This window comes from Bidens hawaiensis, unplaced genomic scaffold, assembly GCF_021521415.1.
Source record: "Bidens hawaiensis isolate Kalapana, Puna unplaced genomic scaffold, B.hawaiensis_p1.1 tig00013123_1, whole genome shotgun sequence".
NCBI lineage: Eukaryota > Viridiplantae > Streptophyta > Magnoliopsida > Asterales > Asteraceae > Bidens > Bidens hawaiensis.
The window spans coordinates 245,827-265,227 of NW_027492110.1; the positions used below are offsets into that span (position 1 = coordinate 245,827).

Sequence of the window (19,401 nt, forward strand, 5' to 3'; positions counted from 1 at the left end):
ATTGGAATAACACCAGCTTTGACGTAGAAAAACTTCTCAGTCCAGTCATGAAGGCTCTTAAAAGTGACAGTAGAGCATTTAACCTTCTGACTACGCGGAGTAAAAGAAAACCAAGAATCTTGAACCTTTGGTTTATAGAAATATTGAAAGCGGCGAGGAGTAGGCTCTTCGCGCTGAGCTTTGCACATAAACTCAAAATGAGTCATGCGCACCAACCCAAAAGGGTGAACTTGGGATATGTGAATCCCATAAAATTGAATGAGCGCACCTATAAACCTTGTCATCGGAAGACGAAGGTTACAGTGAGTAAGAAAATGAGAATATAGAGAGATATAGCCGGCGGGAGGATCCGCCGCCGTCTGCCCGGCTGCCGGGAGCAGACAACCATACTCAGGGAGAAAACCCTGTGAAGCAATGAGACTATCAAGCTCAGGCTGTTTCAACTTGCAGGGGATCTCGTCCCATCTTTTCGCGGTTTTATTCTTTCCCCCCTCCTCCGACGAAGCCTCGGCAACCCGAGTACCCTTGCCGGTTTTCTTCAAAGTAGACATAACCACTGATTTTACACGGCCTTTACTAGGGGAAATTGTGGTGTCTGGGTTATCAGACATACAATTGCGAATCGAACAATATGGTTACTTTAAGCACGGAATTCAGGGACGAAGATGAAAGCTCTTAATTGGAATGTAAATGATAAGCAAAAGCTCTGAAAATGACAGTGGAGATGAAGAAAAAACCGTTCAAAAGGTTTGGTTTTATAGGCCCAGGGGAGAGAAAGAGAAACAAGTAATAATTAGATCTACGCTCACGCGCCCCCACTCGCAGGCGTAAGCCAACATAAGCGCGACACGTGTTCCTGACACTGCATGAGGAGACGTGAAAGGCCACTGTAGCACCTCGAGCACACGAAAGGTCAGACACATAACGTCTCTATTTCTGATGCATGTCAACACCAACCAACCACGTGCATTGACGATTCGTTTTAACCAAAGGGATGGAATTTCGCGCAACGCGCATACAAGAAAAGAAAAAAAAAACAAGCCCTATTGAAAAAGCAAACTATTAAGTCTAATATCCATCTTACCTCGCTCGCGCGAGACAAGACACACATTAGACTGGGGGGGCTTGAAGGGGTATGCACCCGCCTTAACATCGAGCAGGGCGGGTCAACCCACAAGATATAGACAAGAGGCTTGAAATCAGGATGTCATGAAGACACAAAGCCAAAACCTATGCGCAAGCGTATGAAACATCTGCGCGTGGCGCATATCACATACGCGCAAGCGCATGAAACATCTGCGAAAATAAAGAGAAGACCTTGCGCATCCCCGGGATAGGCGCATAAAGGCCGCGCGTAAGCGACACACAACAAATGAGACAATAGTCTAATCCAAATCAGGATAAGGACAACCATGATTGTACTCATCAGGCAACCTTCCAGAAGGTATCTTTTAAGGAATAAAGAATGTGCTGATGTTGACAGCTGCCAATGAAGGGTGGACAACTCAGCAAAGCCCATGTGCCACCACGTGATGACACATGGGTCAGGTGAAATACCTTGGTCAGAGAATAATCAATAAAAAAGCACCAGGTGTCCTAAGTACACGTGGCGCGAAGCAATAGGAGGAGGCCAAAAAGGCCCTAATTGGGTCTGAGCCAAATCATTGGAAACCCTAATACTATAAATACCACACCACCTCCACAGTTGGAGGCAGGCAAGAAAATATACTCTAAGTCCTTTACTCATTTTCACATCTTGATTATCTTCTCCTACAATACCTGATTCTCACACCGGAGGGTTACCCCAAAAAGGACCCCTCTGTCCCTTTCTGAGGGGTAAGCTCACGGTGCTGTTCGTTTTGTAGGTGGAAGAACTCGTATCTCGGAAAACCATCGGTGATATAACACACCCGTACCCGAGGAACGTTGATCGTATACAAGTAAGTCGATCCACGCTTCTTCAAGTTTGTTTAATTTGCCTGGTTTTGTCTACAGGTAATTAATGTGGCTTGGAGGTTTATTACATAACAAACCGGTCAACTATCAGTTTTACATGTAAAAATTTTGTTTTTGCATATAATCTTTTTGGAGAATATGCAGATAAACACATGTAGAAGACGTTCTAATAAATATTATTATTATTATTATTATATTTTTCTATACCGCTTTTTAAACTTTTTTTATATTTATTTTTTCTTTTAGTTAAAACGGCTTTAACATGTGTTTATATGCAAAAACTCAGGATATATTATGTAAAAAATGATTTTTTCTTTTATACTTTTCATCCTAAATATGCAGTTATATAGTGTGAATTTGTTATTTTTAGCTTAGAATTTCATTGCTTTAGGGCTTGGATTATCTGGTGATTAGATTGTAAAAAGTGCTGTTTGTTTTTAGTCAAGAAGCCTAATGAACAATTGGGAATCTGGATATATTTGAGTAACAGACAAAAAAGAAGTCTATAATGGAACAAACCTGGTTGATAATTTAATTAATTTAATTTTTCTTTTTAGCTATTTTATGTTGTGTAAATAATATTAAATTGTGCTTAGTGGATTTTGTTTTTCAATATAACCATTTTAGTTAAATTGAATAGGTTAGCATGAACATGACATGTTTATTAAACATGTTATATGACAACTCAAAACCTGATTGTTTTCGTGTCGTGTGAGTGTAACAATGGTTTTGACTTTTGACACAGATGATCTAAAGGAAGCCATGAAAGAGAGCCCGGAAAGATATACAAGCCCTTTTTTATCAGATGAAGAGAATGGAAAAGTCAACTCATGGACTCCAGAACTTAGCCATTCGAATATTGTAGATGATAAGTTGATAACTTCGTTAACAACATCCGAATTATGCAAGAAAGAAGCCGAACTTTACAAAGATATTTGTGTTGATGAAGGAATACCTCATGAAGAAAGGATTTTGATCGATGAAAATAATAATAAGATGCTGAAGCCTGAACTGTTGACGGTTTCAACCATTGAAGATCATTACAAGGAATCGAATACGTGTTCTGAAATCAATAGAAAGATTGATACTGGTTTGACTCCACTAGAACCTTCTAATGATCATGTTAATATTAAAGATAATAACGATGAAGTGATCAAAAGTTCGTCTGGTGTATCTTCAGGAAGCCAAGAAGTTCAGGCTGATTTAGCTGTAAACGAGCCTATCAACGATCAAGATTTACAAAACTCAACACCAGATTCTAACGAACGTGGGACCCACGAAGAAGTTATCGACTCAATTGTTCCAAAGGAGTTGATATCTAAAGCCGTTGACAGTAATGGGCCAGTGATCTCGTTGCAGCCCGGTGAAGAACAAGACCAACCACTGCCATCCCTTAAATCTCTATTTGAAACAGTTGATAATGATCAACAGTCTTCTCAGGTTAGTATTTTCCAACTGTTTCATGGTTCATTTGATATGGTATAGTTTTTAGAAGTTTAGCAAAAAAGGAACCGGGTCAAACAGGTCAAAAGTTTAGGATATTATTGTAATGGTATAGTTTTTAATCATATTTAACACATAAATTATCTATTCATGAAAACCGGTCAAAAAGGTTTGCAGCTTAAGTGTTAACTCAAAACAACCTGAACTGTTATGACCTGTGCAAAAAAGCACTCATTTTGACCCGACTCGTTATGCACATACCTTTTTTCTCTTAGTCAACCTTTTACTAATTTATATATTTTTAATTACAGAGTCCTGTAGACAAAACCGAACCAGCAACGAGTCCAAATAATGTTGCAGTGGTCAACCATGGTGGTGAAGGAGAGTCGAGTTTTGCGGTTGCTGGTCCCACTTTAGGACTCGTAACATATTCAGGGCATATAGGATTTTCTGGAAGCACATCTAATCGATCAGATGGCAGCACGACTAGCACCCGATCGTTTGCCTTTCCCATGTAATAAAATAATAAATCACGTATTCATATTAAAACGCGTATTTGGCTATAATATTAATCTAATAATATTTTTGTGACGTGTGTAGACTGCAGAATGAGTGGAACAGTAGTCCTGTAAGAATGGCGAAAGCGGACCGGAGACAATTACAGAAGCGTCATGGATGTAGGCATGGGCTTTTTTGCTTTAGATTTTGAATTCCCGCATAATATTTTTTTCGTGTGCAAATTGCATGGTCTGCGTTTTTGAGTTTACGTTCGATTTATTCATGAGTTTATATTAATCAGTTCATTCATAGTTATATTCAAAGATGTATGAACAAGTCATTCTAATAAAATGTTAGTCATAGCCATATATTGTGAATCTCACTGAATCCTTTGATTTATCTTGTTTCATAATGTTTTAACTATTGAGCACAAGTTGAGTCGAGTCGAGTTGAGTCATATCAACTCAAACTTGAGTAACAATATAAATTGAGCTGACTCTCGATTAAACATATGACATATCCTAGATATTTGAACAAAGTCACAAACAATATCGATTAATTTATTGATCGCAAACAATGGGTCATTCGTTCATTTATTTTCTTGAACGCATTACAAGCATTAAACGAGTTGAAACTCTAATTCGCTTGTGTCTTTTTTTCGTTAGCTTGAAAATGGTATATGAATGATGTTTGAGATCACTTTAAATGGTAAGTAAAATTAAGTTATTTCTTCACATGAACATAGTGCTGAAAGTGAAAGTGATGAATTTATACTTTATAGGTATGCTAAAACTTAAAAGTTAAAACAAGCACAAAAGCCATACAAAACCGCCGCAGTTGATTGATTCATGTTCGATGTCTTAGAAAAGACTGATAAGATTGTGATCAAACTTAATCATGTTAACATAACCTTTGAGGCTGTCATGCTAATGGTAAATTATCTCAATTAAAATGTTTCATTTGGCCTATCATTTTATTAAACTCAATCATAACATCATAACATGACCTTTGTGGCTGTCGTGTTAATGTTAAATTATATTCAAACAGAACAATCCTTATTATATTTTAATTTTTAAATACCTTTTCTTTCAAATTAATTATTATAAATCATAAGAAAAAAACAATACTAACATGAAGTTAGATTTAGATGCTAATTTGGTCAAAGGTCTAACTTTGAATAACTAAAGTTTGAACATGAAGATGCAATTGCCATCAAGATAAGTTGTTGAACCCATATTTTGTCACATTCATTATTATAATCCTTATATATATATACAAAGTCACACACATATTCTATATGATAAACAACCACTCATAGGCTTAATGGCAGAACTAAAAATACCTTTTAAAGATGAAACACCTAAGGTTTCGACACCAGGAAAACACGAAGAACTCAGTAAAGACGACAAGGGTACTTGCAACGATTGTGGTCCGATTCTATTTAATTGTATAGTGTGTCTTTGTGAAGTAACACCTGGCGACACCGACGGGTTCAGACTGCTTCCTAACTGTAACCATGGAGTCCAATTCCATGCTAGGTGCATCGAGTCATGGTTAAAGGACCATCCAACATGTCCATTGTGTCGGAGTCATGTTCCACTACCTGTTTGTGACCGGCTAAATGCATGCTTGCTAAGGTTTCGGGAGGATATCGTCTCGTATTGTCACTTAGCTCTAGAAAATGTGGCTAGCTCCATTGGAGATGGTTGTGCATCATGAACATACATGTTTATGTTAATATATGTAACTGTGTATATATAACTAATTTAATTAAACAAAATATAGAACTACTTTATTCTTTTACAATGTTGACAAGTAAACAAGTGGAATATCAAAATCGAAACAATAAATTGATAAGTAAACACGATTTTAAGAGGAAAAAGATATAAAGAAATAGAGTGAACTGCATTTTTTGTCCTTTATGTTTTGATCAAATTACAAGCGGTATCCTAGAACTAAGGTATTTACAAGGAAACCTCTTGAAAGTCGTTTAAACCATCGGCCTGCCCAAATAAACATGGTTTAAAAACACGCAACCGGATCGGTTTGTGTGAAGTTATAGCATAAAACCACATTATTACATGGGAAACTCGAAAGTATACATGGAATACAAATGTGCATGAAGAATTTTTACAAATACTATTTGCTAGAGGTGCATATACCGGGTTTTTCAAATACCCGGTTCCGGGTATAGAACCGGGGTTGGGTATGACCGAGTATTGGAAAATCGGGTATTGGCAATTACCGGGTCGGGTTCGGGTCGGGTATTGTCTTTAAAAACCATACCCTATGCATCGGGTCCGGGTCGGGTATAGAACGGGGGATTCTAAAACCATGTATTTGAATACCCTATTTTTGCGTAATGAAAAAACCTTATTTTCGGGCTTTTTTCCGGCGTAGATTAGATTTTTTAAATTGTTTCACTTTTTAGGGTATTTTCCGGGTAATTTCGGATATACATCGGGTATTTGAAAAACCCAGTTTCGGGTGTTGGAAAAAACCGGGTTCGGGTATGGTACCGGTTCGGGTTTTCGGGAATTACCGGATACAAATCGGGTTCGGTTCCGGGTACGGGTTTAATGCATACCCTATCCGTACTCTATGGGTAGGGTCAGGTACGAGTTCAGTTATTAAAAACCCGGGTATAAAAGAACCCTGTTCCGGGTTTTTTTTAGGGGGGGGGTGTCTGGTTCCGGGTTCGGGTTTTTTTATGCACCTCTCCTATTTGCCAATCGATCCATGTTATTGGGCCTATGTGAAAGAGGCCCAATATTGAGGTACGTAACTAAGTATGCATGTTGATTATTTTGATATGCTAGTTTAGCAGTAATCGGGCTTATGTAGTACACCAGTAGTCAATCACGATACATTACGGTTGTATAATCAATTTGTTAAGATTGTTGAGACTCGAGAAAGGAATTGATTCAACTATTGTAAGAGTTTGAGCGAAAACTGAACCATAACTCAAAATCAAATCGTTAATCGGAAAAATTAACCGAAATTAGTAATAACCGAACTAAACCGACGTTTTATGGTTACGTGAATCCGATTAACCGACTATATGGTTATAGTTACCGTTAGTTTGGTTTCATTAACCAACTCTAACCAAATCAAACCGAACATTGTATCTGCGTGTTTATCCAAAATTTATAATTCTATTTCTATATGTTTATACATCCTGAAACCGACATATTTCAGCTTCGAAACTTCAAAATTGAATGTGGAACACCATAACCGTACCACGTTCAACTTGAACAAAGAAAAAATAGGCATTGAGCACTTAAGCCCTTATAACCAAACCAAACCGACTTTACACTGCTGTCATGTTTTATTTTTTAACATCCTTTTTTAAATTAGCTCATTTTTAATTTTTTGAACAAAATTAAAACATAATGTTTATTTATTAGTGCAGTCGACTTCTAGTCCAATAATATGGAGGGATAGTTAAAGCTTGATATTTCCATGTCGGACTAAATGGGGTTGTTTCATAGAGATGAGTTTCTTTCTCAATGATAAGTTTTAAGCGCGAAAATCAACATAGACGGTTGATAACCATTTACTCGGGAATTAAGAGCCGCTCCAACCGTAGTTAAAAAGAATAAAAAAAAGTCAAGGTATTTGACAAAAACAAAAATAGGTTTAGCAAGGGTTTAAGGCGGCCACACAAACCCTCAATTTCACTTCCAATTCAATCTTGATCCACATTTCACGTTTCTTCTAATTCTTCTTCCCACAAACCCCATCAATCCAACACTTTAACACTCATCACCTCTGTACATACTCACACACCCAGTTCACATACCCTCAAGAAACCATTAAAAATCCAATCTTTATCATGTTTAGACACCTGGGCAACCGATCTTTAATCAAGAAACTGAAACCATTCGCTGATAAGTCCAATTTCAGACACACCCACTTCTTTACTGATCCTAAATCATCAAATTTGATCCAAAGGGGTTTTGAAATTACAGCATTTGAGGATTCAAATTTGATAAAGGTGCCACCTTTATTACATTTTGCTTATGGGTTTAGAGGTTTTGCCAGCTCAGCTGCAGTTCAAGAGATTATTTCAACTGAAGAAGAAGACAGTGATGAGATTCTTGAAATTCAACCCATGAAAGCTAGAATCTTGAATAATAATAATAATAATAATAATAATAATAATAATAATAATAATAATAATAATAATAATAATAATAATAATAATGTGGCTCGAATCGGGCAGGGAAAGTACAATGCTTTAAGGAAAAGACAGATAAAGATTGAGACCGAGGCGTGGGAGAATGCGGCGAAAGAGTATCAAGAACTGTTAACGGATATGTGTGATCAGAAACTTGCTCCGAATTTGCCTTATGTGAAATCGTTGTTTTTAGGTTGGTTTGAGCCGTTAAAGAATGCGATTTCGGCTGAGCAGGATTTGTGTAAAGTAGGGAAGAATAGGGGGGCTTACGCCCCGCAGTTTGATCAGTTGCCGGCGGATATGATGACGATAATCACTATGCATAAGTTAATGGGCTTGTTGATGACCGGTGGCGGTGAGGGTGGGGCCCGGGTGGTTCAGGCTGCGTCACATATCGGTGAAGCCGTTGAGCACGAGGTTAGTTGGTTGTTAATTTCGTTCCCGGTTTTCTTGTTCATGTAATGAGCCAAAAAATTTAAATGAATGTATAAACAAACGTTAACGTAAACGAGTTTATTTGAACGGACGTTAATGAACATTTACGAACATAAATAAACGAGACAAGAATACAAGATATGGGTTCACGTTCATTTGTTTAATATTATGAACATAAATGAACGGACGCTAATTTTAATATTATTTGATCTGTTATTCAACATAATATTTAAATTGTGATAATTAGGCACGGATACATAGATTTATGGAGAAGTCAAAAAGAAAGACTACGTTAAACGAGAGCCCGGTTGACGATTCGGAAGGTGTGAATAGTGAACAACAAATGCAGAAGTTAAGGAAAAAGGTTAATGTTTTAGTGAAAAAGAATAAGTTGCAGCAAGTGAGACATATTGTGAAGCAACAAGATGAGTTGAAGCCATGGGGACAGGATGCGCAAGTTAAGGTTTGTGTTAGATTATTAGTAATAGGGTTAAATTTTGTCTGGTCTACGGGTCCAAGTTAGGTTTCTTTAGGGTCTGTTACTGGTTTCTTTTATGTATACATTGAGGGTTCCCCTTAGGTTACAAGTTTCGGTTCAAATTATTAAAATCTTGATAGCTTTTTACGAATTGTAAAACTTTGATAGTTTTCTACAAATGTAAAATCTTGATAGTTGTCTACGCATTGTATATTCTTGATAGTTTTCAACAAATTTACAAAATTTTAGTAGTTTCGACAAATTGTAAAATCTTGATAGTTTTCTACAAATTTGCAAAATTTTGATACTTTTTCTACAAATTGTAAAATCTTGATAGTTTTCTAGAAAATTTTTAAAATTTTGATAATTTTTTACAAGTTACAAAATCTTGATAATTTTCTTGATTGCAAGATCTTGATAATGTTTTACAAATTGCAAAATCTTTATAATTTCCATGCTCTAAATACAGTTAATGTTTTTTTTTCAGGTTGGTTGTCGTTTAATCCAGTTATTAATGGAAACAGCTTATATCCAACCTCCTGTTGACCAATTGGAAGACTGTCCACCCGATATTCGGCCTGCATTTGTACATACTCTCAAAACTGTGGAAACACCGTACGCTTCATTAGATAATTTTATTTATTTATTTTCATATCTTGTTATCCCTCGTTAATCTCGTATCTATACGTATATAATATAGGAGAGGTAGCAGAAGATATGGAGTTATTGAATGTGACCCCCTTGTTCGAAAAGGACTAGAAAAAAGTGTAAGTCTAATTATATTTTCAAGTTAATAAGTACTTAAATTTTTGGTTTTTTTAACTCTGAATTTTTATCTTGAATTTAGGCTATGCACATGGTGATTCCGTATATGCCGATGCTTCTTTCTCCCGTAAACTGGACCGGGTATGCATTTTGTGCTTAAAATCTAATGAACTTTTAAAGTAAATTACACTTTTGGTTTTTTAGGTGTATAGCAAATTTCAGGTTTTGTTAACGGGCTTTAGTTTTTTCACTTTTGGTCCTTTAGGCTTATGTTCAAATTAAGTTTCATCCTTTCCACTAACGGGCGTTAGTTTTTTTCTGTTAACCCTAGTCAAGTGCACCGCATCTCACACGAGGGTAATATTGTCATTTGATCTTATTTACTTGAAAACATAAAAAACTAACATTCATTAGTAGAAAGGACGAAACATGTAAAAATCTTTTTAACATATTTTAACATAAAGGTCGATTGTTGTTATTTTAACTAGGGGTGACAAATGTGACCCATGGGTTGTAATTAAGTGTATATAATGGGTCAGAGAATGGGTCAAACTAAAAAGAGAAAATGATTGAAATGGGTTAACATTTCTCGAAGGTTTTTTTTTTTTTTTTTAATGGAACTAGAAAAACGAATGAAACTTTTTAGTACTTTTACTTTTTTAGTTTTTGATTTATATTTCGAGTTATGATTTCTTAATTATTTTTTTTGAAATTTTTAACGAGGGGTTTTTTAAATGGGTCAAAATGGGTTGAGATTTCAGAAACCCCTTAACAAAAAATCCAAAAAAAAAAAATAATTAATAAATCATAACTTGAAATAGAAATCAAAAACTAAAAAAGTAAAAATACAAAAAAGTTTTCTCCATTTTTCTCGTTCCATAAAAAAAACCTCTTGAAATGTCAACCCGTTTTGACCCGTTTCAGTTATTTTCTTTTTTTAATTTGACCCATTCTGACCCGTTATATACATTTTATTACAACCCATTCAACCCCTAATTTTAACTTATTCATTAACTTTTAATTTTATATGATACTTGATTTATGATTATTTCATACGCCAGTTATAACAGAGGAGGATACTTGTTTCTACCATCATATATTATGCGCACGCATGGAGCTAAACAACAACGCGATGTTGTTAAACGCACTCCAAAGAAGCAGCTGGAATCTGTTTTTGAGGTGGGCCACGTTTCTTTTTTTCAATATTATATATTATCAGTTTCCCATTTTTATTTTTTTTTATATTTTTATATTTTAGGCGCTTAATACACTCGGGGCTACAAAATGGAGGGTTAATAGGAAAGTTCTTGGAGTTGTAGACAGAATCTGGGCTAGTGGAGGTCGTGTAGCCGATTTGGTTGACTGTGATGATGTGAGTTGCACATTAAGTACCAAGTTTTTATTTTTCATTGTTAAGATTTCAAATTTAGTTGATTAATAACTGTTTAAACAGCTTCCTCTGCCTGAAGAACCGGATACAGACGACGAAACCGAGATTAAAAAATGGAAATGGAAAGTCAAAACTATTAAAAAAGAAAACCGAGAAAGACATTCGCAACGATGTGATATTGAACTTAAACTCGCGGTAAAAGGCATTATTTTCTATACTTGTTTAATTAAATAAGAACCTAGGGGTGTGCAACAAACCGAAAAAACAAATCCGGAACCGAAAAAACCGAACTGAAACAAAAACCGACGGTTCGGTTTTGGTTTTGCATATAATAAAAACCGAAAAAACTGAACCGAACCGAATTCCTAAATATTTGTTATTTTATTTTTATATTAAGTAATTTATAAGAATTTAATAAACATTTAACTTAAATATTGTTGGTAAAATGTTTAATAGTCTATTATTTTACAACTAACATAATTATTTATACCTAAATTAATTATTTTTTGAAAACTTTCTTTTGACCTAAAATTTTCAAGATCAAATTGCAAAAAAACCGAAAAAACCGAAACCGAAAAAATCGAAACCGAACGGTTTCAAATACTCCAAAAACCGAAGTTTTGGTTTCCGGTTCGATTTTAACCAAAAACTGCACCGAACCGCACCACGCACACCCTTATAAGAACCCACGTAACAAAATTATTATATTATTTTACAGGTTGCTAGAAAAATGAAAGATGAAGATGGGTTTTACTACCCGCACAATCTTGACTTTCGGGGGCGTGCTTACCCGATGCACCCGTATTTAAACCATTTAGGGTCTGATTTATGTCGAGGCGTTCTTGAGTTTGCCGAGGGCCGACCACTTGGCGAGTCGGGCTTAAAATGGCTGAAAGTACATTTAGCAAATGTTTTCGGTGGCGGTGTCGATAAACTGTCATATGACGGTCGAGTGGCATTTACAGAACAACATTTGGATGATATATTTGATTCATCAGACCGACCGCTTGAAGGTAAAAGATGGTGGTTAAATGCAGAGAACCCGTTTCAATGTTTGGCTACTTGTATGAATCTTACTGAAGCGTTAAGAAGTCCTTCGCCCGAAACAACCATATCACATATGCCAGTACATCAGGTTTATTTCAGTTTTTTTTTTTTTGGTTATAAAGTCGTTACTCGTTAGCCTTTTTAATAATGTATCGTTGTTTAAAATTTATAGGATGGTTCGTGCAACGGTTTGCAACATTATGCTGCACTTGGAAGGGACAAGGTTTTTTGTTTTTTTTAAATGTTATAAATTTATATTCTGAATGGGATCTTTTTTTTTTGCGATTTATTTATTATTTTTATAATATTCAGTTAGGAGCAGCTGCTGTAAATCTGGTTGAAGGCGAAAAGCCAGCTGATGTGTACTCTGGGATTGCTTCCAGGTCAGCTTTCGACTACTATGTGATTTTATATTTTTATTAGTAAACAAAATTTTGGGAGATTGATGCTCGTTATATAAGTTAAAGGGGTTGCAAATTTATATAAAAGTTAAATTTTTTCTTACATAAATTTGTAATCTTGAATAAACCAGAGTGATTGAAATCATGAGGAGAGATGCAGAGGGAGATCCCGAGACCGATCAAAATGCTAAACATGCGCGACTGTTAGTTGACCAGGTAATTATTATTATTGTTATTATTATTATTTTACAAATAAGAATGTATTGTGACATGTCACATTTGATGATGTGGCATGCTTAGGTGGACAGGAAATTGGTTAAGCAAACGGTGATGACATCAGTGTACGGGGTGACTTATATCGGTGCCCGTGATCAAATCAAAAGGCGGTTAAAGGAACGGTGTGCCATTGAAGACGAAGCAACATCGTTTGCTGCTGCTTGTTATGCCGCAAAAGTAAGTTTGACTTTGTATGAAATCAATGCAAAATTTAACCTTTGGTCGAATTTCTGTGTTTTTGCAATGTTTGACTTCTTCGTAATCTTTCAGACCACGTTGACCGCTTTGGGTGAGATGTTTGAAGCTGCAAGAAGTATTATGAGTTGGCTTGGTGATTGTGCAAAAGTACATTAAATTTTTAATTTTTTTTTACTATTTTTTAACTTTTTGTTTATTTACGGTTTTTGACTTTTTTTTTTATCTTTAGGTTATTGCTATTAAAAATCATCCCGTACAATGGACTACACCTCTCGGACTTCCTGTTGTACAACCATACCGCAAATTAGGTCGCCACCTTGTAAGTTCTTAAAAGGTCAAACATTCATATGTTGACTTTCTATATTATATATATTGCTAATATGAAAAAGTGCAGATAAAGACATCCCTTCAAGTTTTAACACTACAAAGAGAAACCGATAAAGTTATGGTTAAACGTCAACGGACTGCTTTTCCTCCTAATTTTGTTCACTCACTTGACGGGTCCCACATGATGATGACCGCCATTGCTTGTAAAGAGGCCGGCTTAAGTTTTGCAGGTTGATTTGTGTTGACTTTTTTAGCACTTATCACATTTTTAGTAAAGTTTATATCTTTATGTTGTATGGATATCATGTTGCAGGTGTGCACGATTCGTTTTGGACACACGCGTGTGATGTTGACCAGATGAACATGATACTTCGAGAAAAGTTTGTTGAACTTTACGAAGCGCCAATCTTAGAGAATGTAAGTACTTCGGTTAAACGTTAAAGTCACATGTTTGCACAGTTATCAGCTTTTAGCAGTTTTTGAGGATATATTTTATGGCAGTTGTTGGAGAGTTTTCAGAAGTCATTCCCGGACTTGGAATTTCCTCCATTGCCCGAGAGGGGCGATTTTGACCTAAAAGAGGTTTTAAAGTCCCCATATTTCTTCAACTAAGGATTCCAATATTGGTATTTATGACGCACGTTGTGGGGTGCAACACACACTCATTGAAGATCAATGTAACATGATCTTTTTGGTCATTTGGATCCCTTTATTTGAACCGATCCATGCACACCCCTGTAAATTTGCTGACTTGATGCGCGTTTCAAGCTGAAGATTAGGTACGACCGATGAGTGAATGATTCAAGGTTGTCTGTTATTTGTAACTAATTCATATACCATTTATTGGGGACTCAATTGTTTTTTAATTCATGCTCCCATTGTTCATCTAGTGGTATGCACTAATAAGGAGATAGGAGATTATAGTTTAGAAGAACCAACATTTTTTTTAAGTATACAACAAACACATCTGTATTCCGATAGCTTTTAATCTATGCACGCGTTCTACTTTATACTTTTAAAGCTGCTTCCGAGTCGTTTACAACTCGAACCATCTTTGAGACTGTACATGTCACAACTAGCATGCGAGAAAAAAACTTATTGTAAAAAAATACATATCGTGGCTGAACAAGTGACTCGTTTTATTGCGTACCAAGACGCAGGTTTATGAATGCAACCGCAAAAACATGATTCTATAGAACAAACATATATTATACAAATATTGTGTTGAATTGAGTTCGCTCACACTTAACAAAACAGCTTTGAACAATCATTTTATACAAAAAGTTTGCCTCCACTCAAGCATAAAAATCAAGCGCGAGTAGACGGGTTTCTCTTGAACAACGCATACGCGTCACTATATATCGCAACCACATTTGTGAACACAGCCAAACCAATCATTAAAGCCGCTAATATCTTATCCGTTTTCGTTGCTATCCCTTGAACATCCCTAAACACACAAAAACAAAAATACTGTATCAGTTAAAACAACAGAAAAACAGAATACAAACCGCAGCGTGTCGACTAACCTTATAGCGATCGAAGCCGGGAAAATGAACCCGATACAAACCGCAGCAGTAGCACCCGTAAACTGGAACGCATCCCAAGCACTCGGTACAAAATTCGCACCCAAGTAAATAATCGAAAGAAGACCGACACTAACTAAAACAAACCGCTTGTTGTCATACTCCAAAGGCAGCTCAGACGATCCAAAGAAAAGCCCGTCTGTATTAAGTCGTAACGCATAGAACACGAGTGGGAAAACGAGCATTAAGTGCAGCGCGTAACTCACCCGAACAATGTCGTTAAGTAGATAACTAAACGGGACACCCAAATCCGAGTCGAAGTTGGATAATATATCTCCCATTGTTGAGTCACCAAATAATATGAACCCAAAGAAACTAGTCATAATGTACACTATTGTGCATAACACGAGCGATATTCGTACAATTGGTTCGATCTGTGACGGGTTTTCTAGCTCGTTGCGAATAGGGTGCACTGTTGATAAAAAAATAAGTTTAGTAATTTTTTTGTTAAGTTGTTGATGTGCATATATTTTATTTATTTTATAAAATGTATTGATACCGTTAAAGTGGCAAATATAGGCGGTAACGAGAACTGGGACCGCAGTGAAGAGGTTCCAGACCGAGTTAATGTCGGTAACATCAGGTAGTAATCTTGGCATTGGGAGGCTGCCGGTCGCCATTTTGAAAATGGCTATGCCTGCGGTGACGATTAGGAACACAACGGCTAGTGCCACGGCTAAACCGGATGTAACGCTTAGTGAATCTGCATATTAGCAAATGACTTATGTGAAAATGATGTAAATGGTAAGAGATTGTAGCAAACAGTTCACTTTATACCAACTAATATTGTCAGTTTTGCCTATAAGAAGCCTAAAAAGTTTGTTTCTAGTTACCCTAAAATTCGGTTTTCTTAATCTTGAAGAGAGTTTACTTTTGGTTTTTATAGTCTCGGTTTTCACAATGGGTTCGGTTTTAGTTTTGCCATTTGGGCTTAAAAAAAATTTAGGCCTAAATAATGAACTTAAACCTAAAACTTTGGGCCTAAATGTTTTTGATAATCAATGATTAATTGATTATTATACAATTGAGTTTAAACTTTTGGGGTTGTATCATTTATTATTTTTCTATAAATTACTTAACATTAAAAATATATATATAATACATAAATTCAATAATTAAAGTCGTTTTTTCGGTTTTGAAAATGCATTGGGCCCAGTTTTGGGTTGGAAAAATGACCCAAAATAATGAATTCAGGCATAAAAGAATTTATAATTAACTGATTATTACACATTTAGATCAAAGTTTTTATACCACATTACATCGGTTATTAGTTTTTTTATAAATTACTTAACATTCCAAAAGTCACTTTTTAATAATAAAACTATAATACATCATTTCAATAATAAAAGTCACTTTTTTTCCGGTTTTATGATAAATGTTGGGTTATAAAAATTGGTTTGGTTTTTCTGGTGTGATTCGATTATTTTGGTTTCATGCACACCAATGTCACTCACTTAAGCACAATGTGCTCAAAACGTGTTAATAATATTAAAGTGTCTTAACTATGGATAAAGAAAAACTTCACATACCCATACGCTTGAGGGACGCTAACGGAACAAACACACCAAGGGTTGTAACCATTAACACAAATACTCTCCCGGTCCACCAATGCGGTCCGAACCATCCTTCCAATAAACCCGGATGGTGCAACCCATTTGAAGACGATCCGGCCACCACATCACCTTCATTTCACAAACTCAAATCAACAAAATCAATCGACAAATAATAAATAAAAGTTTCAATTTATAAACCCAAAATCAGCCCACAAGTGTAAACCAATAGAGCCGAGCCTCCATTTCCGATAATCGTTAAAAATTTTGGACCAGAAACGAAAAATTTTTGGGCCTTAAGTAAAAGGTTGTCTTTGGTGGGTTTAAACAATTAAATCTTCAAATGAATTTATTTGGTTATGACGTTGGTTGTGCACAAAAATTTTAAATGAGTTGAGTAATTGAATTTAAACATTAAAAATGCATAATTTTTTTATAAAAATATATAAAAAACAAAGTTAAAAATAACTAAAAAAATTCGGGCCTAGAAGGTGATCGGGTCAGGGCCTTCGACCACCCTGCCCTCCTATCCAAACCGACCATGGTTCTATTAGGTTCGAGCTCGGCTCGTTTAGCTTATACAGAGTTTGAGCTTACTCATAAGTGGTTTTTTTAAGCTCGAGTTTGGCTCATGCGTAACTCATTTATTTCTTTATTAATTAAAATTTTATATATCTATAGACGTTTTTGCATACATATATTTTCACTGTAAATTTATATAATATATATATTATTTAGTTATTTCTATCGTAATATTATACATAATAACTACTATTAAATATATATTAATTACATTAACAAAATCTTACCAAATAGCTCATTTAGGCTTCCGAGCTACCTAAGCTCGATAAGCGAATCTCAGACCCGAACTAGTTTATTAAACAAACTTATTTTTAGACACAGACTAGTTTAAACTCGGCCTTTTTTTTCAAGAAAGTTAATTATAATTACCAAGAATACCCATGTAGATATATATACATGATTATTAATGTATTAATGTGTTAACCGTGTGAGTTAAATAGTGTAACTATATACATAAATAGTCTAATTATGTAATTACATCGTAGTGTAACTACATTTATAATTATGTTCACACAGTTAACACGTTAATTTAATCTGTATTTGATCCAAACCCGTACCAAGAATAATCATGTAGATAACAAGAACACCAATATTATTAACCACCACACACCCCTCCAACACCTTCTTCCCAACCTCTCCAAACGCATCACCCATCACCCCACCATACGACTCCACACCACCACCACCAGCTTTATTACTATACTTCAATAACATCCTCACCGTCTTCTCCGACAACACCGCCACCATAACAATAACCACAACCCCAACACCCAGTCCCAGAACCTTCATCGTCGCCGGCAACGCCATGATTCCGGCGCCGATTATGGTCGTCGACAGGTTCATCACCGCACCCGACATCGATGCTCCGTTGAACTCATTGTGGGTGGTGCTCTGTTTCTTGGAGATTAATGGGGTTTTGTCGTTGACTGTGATTATGCTGCTGTCTTTGTCTTTCTTTTTGCTGTGTTTGCGAGATGGGTGTCTGGGTTTTTTGGTTGAGGATTGGATTGTCATGATTTGCTGTGGAATTGGGGTTCTGGGTTGGTGGTGGATTGAGTTAATATTATTGCAGGTAAGGTGTTCGATGAAATGCGTGAGAGAGTGATTGCATTGTCAGCGTTCTTATCGAGTTGCGGGGCCAGTATATGACTGGAAAAGGGCCTTCCAGAGACGTGAATGGTCAGCAATAGAGTTGCAAAGACAAAGAAGCTGACGTAAAGAAAAAGATATTTTATTAAAGAGGTATCATCTGTACAGTGACACAAGGTTATACGACTTGTATGATATATGAAGACGGGTTTACTTTAATTAGTTGTTAAACGAGTCACTTAAGACGGTATGCAAAAGTTTTATGTTTACAATCTTATACGACTCGAATAAATTTACTGAAACTATTGATTGAGATTGATATAACAATGATGTATTATGTCAAAACCTATATGTCCCTCATATAACATTGTACGACTCGCGTTACAAATGGGGGTGCGTATACCTTTTTAAGGCATAGGATATTCATACACCATCATGAATTTTCATGCACAACTTTTTGTCTATATGGCTTGTATAGGGCTATACGAGCCGGCCATATAGACTAGATAAAATTGTTTTGTGTATCCCCTCCGTATACTTATCAGTCTTGCATAGCCTATACCGTATTAAAAAGCCGTAAACGGAGGCGGCCGGGATTAACTTTTCATTTGAAAACGGGTAAATTTACACTACGTATACAAAATGTCGGACGAAAACGAGTTAATTTAAACTGTTATGTAAAAAACAAAGAGGGGCCGGAGCCACCCCTGACACCAGCTATCCTTCACCACTACGTATAGACCTCTACTGTCACGGTGTCACCATAGGAGTGATGTATAAATATCACTCTCTTTTAAAAGTATAAAACATCAAAAGTTGTAAGTTTTTGTTGGATTTATCATGAGTTTACTATTTACACCTATTTAATTAAATTAATAGAAATGGTTAATCATATTCTTGTGTCAAAAACGAAGGCTACAAGCTTTTGAATATAAAAATTAGAATAAAATAATATTAAAGAGGTAGTAATAAAATAATAGGAATTATTGGTGCATTATTGGATAAGATTTAGAAATTTGTAGGCACGGACGGCGTCGAGTTTCTTCATATTGTTCGAGTTCGTAAGCGACTTTTATTAATTGTTACTTCCGTGACATGGCCTACTTTTGTTTTATTATTTGGTTTTATTTTATGCTATTTTAAATATCTAGAGAATTACAATGATAATCAGGGGCGGACCTACCGTTTGAGCTTAGGGGTCGG

The 19,401-nt window shown here is 35.8% G+C and overlaps 3 protein-coding genes and 1 long non-coding RNA gene across 4 annotated transcripts in view; 2 read left to right on the top strand and 2 right to left on the bottom strand.

Moving 5' to 3' along the window:
* The window catches only part of LOC143543483 (uncharacterized), a 195,438-nt gene that overhangs the window by 174,527 nt on the left and 1,510 nt on the right, over positions 1-19,401 (bottom strand). The gene's annotated exons all lie outside the window — the stretch shown is intronic.
* LOC143543481 (uncharacterized) lies at positions 1,970-4,268 on the top strand. Its single transcript, XM_077035791.1, has 4 exons — positions 1,970-1,995; positions 2,702-3,396; positions 3,711-3,913; positions 4,000-4,268. Exons 2-4 carry the CDS (start codon positions 2,719-2,721, stop codon positions 4,106-4,108), a joined length of 990 nt encoding a protein of 329 aa, XP_076891906.1. The 5' UTR covers positions 1,970-1,995; positions 2,702-2,718; the 3' UTR covers positions 4,109-4,268.
* On the top strand, positions 7,496-14,252 carry LOC143543503 (DNA-directed RNA polymerase 1, mitochondrial-like). Its single transcript, XM_077035814.1, has 18 exons — positions 7,496-8,494; positions 8,760-8,975; positions 9,478-9,605; positions 9,691-9,757; positions 9,838-9,896; positions 10,817-10,934; positions 11,014-11,127; positions 11,209-11,340; positions 11,864-12,280; positions 12,365-12,415; positions 12,505-12,575; positions 12,725-12,809; positions 12,894-13,046; positions 13,140-13,214; positions 13,297-13,386; positions 13,462-13,624; positions 13,708-13,811; positions 13,896-14,252. Exons 1-18 carry the CDS (start codon positions 7,733-7,735, stop codon positions 14,004-14,006), a joined length of 2,916 nt encoding a protein of 971 aa, XP_076891929.1. The 5' UTR covers positions 7,496-7,732; the 3' UTR covers positions 14,007-14,252.
* On the bottom strand, positions 14,582-18,177 carry LOC143543504 (amino acid transporter AVT6A-like). Its single transcript, XM_077035815.1, has 5 exons — positions 17,667-18,177; positions 16,507-16,659; positions 15,477-15,680; positions 14,921-15,389; positions 14,582-14,841 (listed from the first exon to the last, which is right to left on the bottom strand). Exons 1-5 carry the CDS (start codon positions 18,121-18,123, stop codon positions 14,703-14,705), a joined length of 1,422 nt encoding a protein of 473 aa, XP_076891930.1. The 5' UTR covers positions 18,124-18,177; the 3' UTR covers positions 14,582-14,702.

Bases quoted from the DNA above. Each gene is read 5' to 3' on its own strand.
- LOC143543481 (XM_077035791.1), top strand. From the start codon at position 2,719: ATGAAAGAGAGCCCGGAAAGATATACAAGCCCTTTTTTATCAGATGAA. The intron at 3,397-3,710 runs GTTAGTATTTTC...TTTTAATTACAG, and splicing joins ATGATCAACAGTCTTCTCAG to AGTCCTGTAGACAAAACCGA. The intron at 3,914-3,999 runs GTAATAAAATAA...TGACGTGTGTAG, and splicing joins CGATCGTTTGCCTTTCCCAT to ACTGCAGAATGAGTGGAACA.
- LOC143543504 (XM_077035815.1), bottom strand. From the start codon at position 18,123: ATGACAATCCAATCCTCAACCAAAAAACCCAGACACCCATCTCGCAAA. The intron at 15,681-16,506 runs GTATGTGAAGTT...GCTAATATGCAG, and splicing joins AGCGTCCCTCAAGCGTATGG to ATTCACTAAGCGTTACATCC. The intron at 15,390-15,476 runs GTATCAATACAT...TTTTATCAACAG, and splicing joins CTATATTTGCCACTTTAACG to TGCACCCTATTCGCAACGAG.
- LOC143543503 (XM_077035814.1), top strand. From the start codon at position 7,733: ATGTTTAGACACCTGGGCAACCGATCTTTAATCAAGAAACTGAAACCA. The intron at 9,606-9,690 runs GTACGCTTCATT...TATATAATATAG, and splicing joins CTCAAAACTGTGGAAACACC to GAGAGGTAGCAGAAGATATG. The intron at 12,416-12,504 runs GTTTTTTGTTTT...TATAATATTCAG, and splicing joins CTGCACTTGGAAGGGACAAG to TTAGGAGCAGCTGCTGTAAA.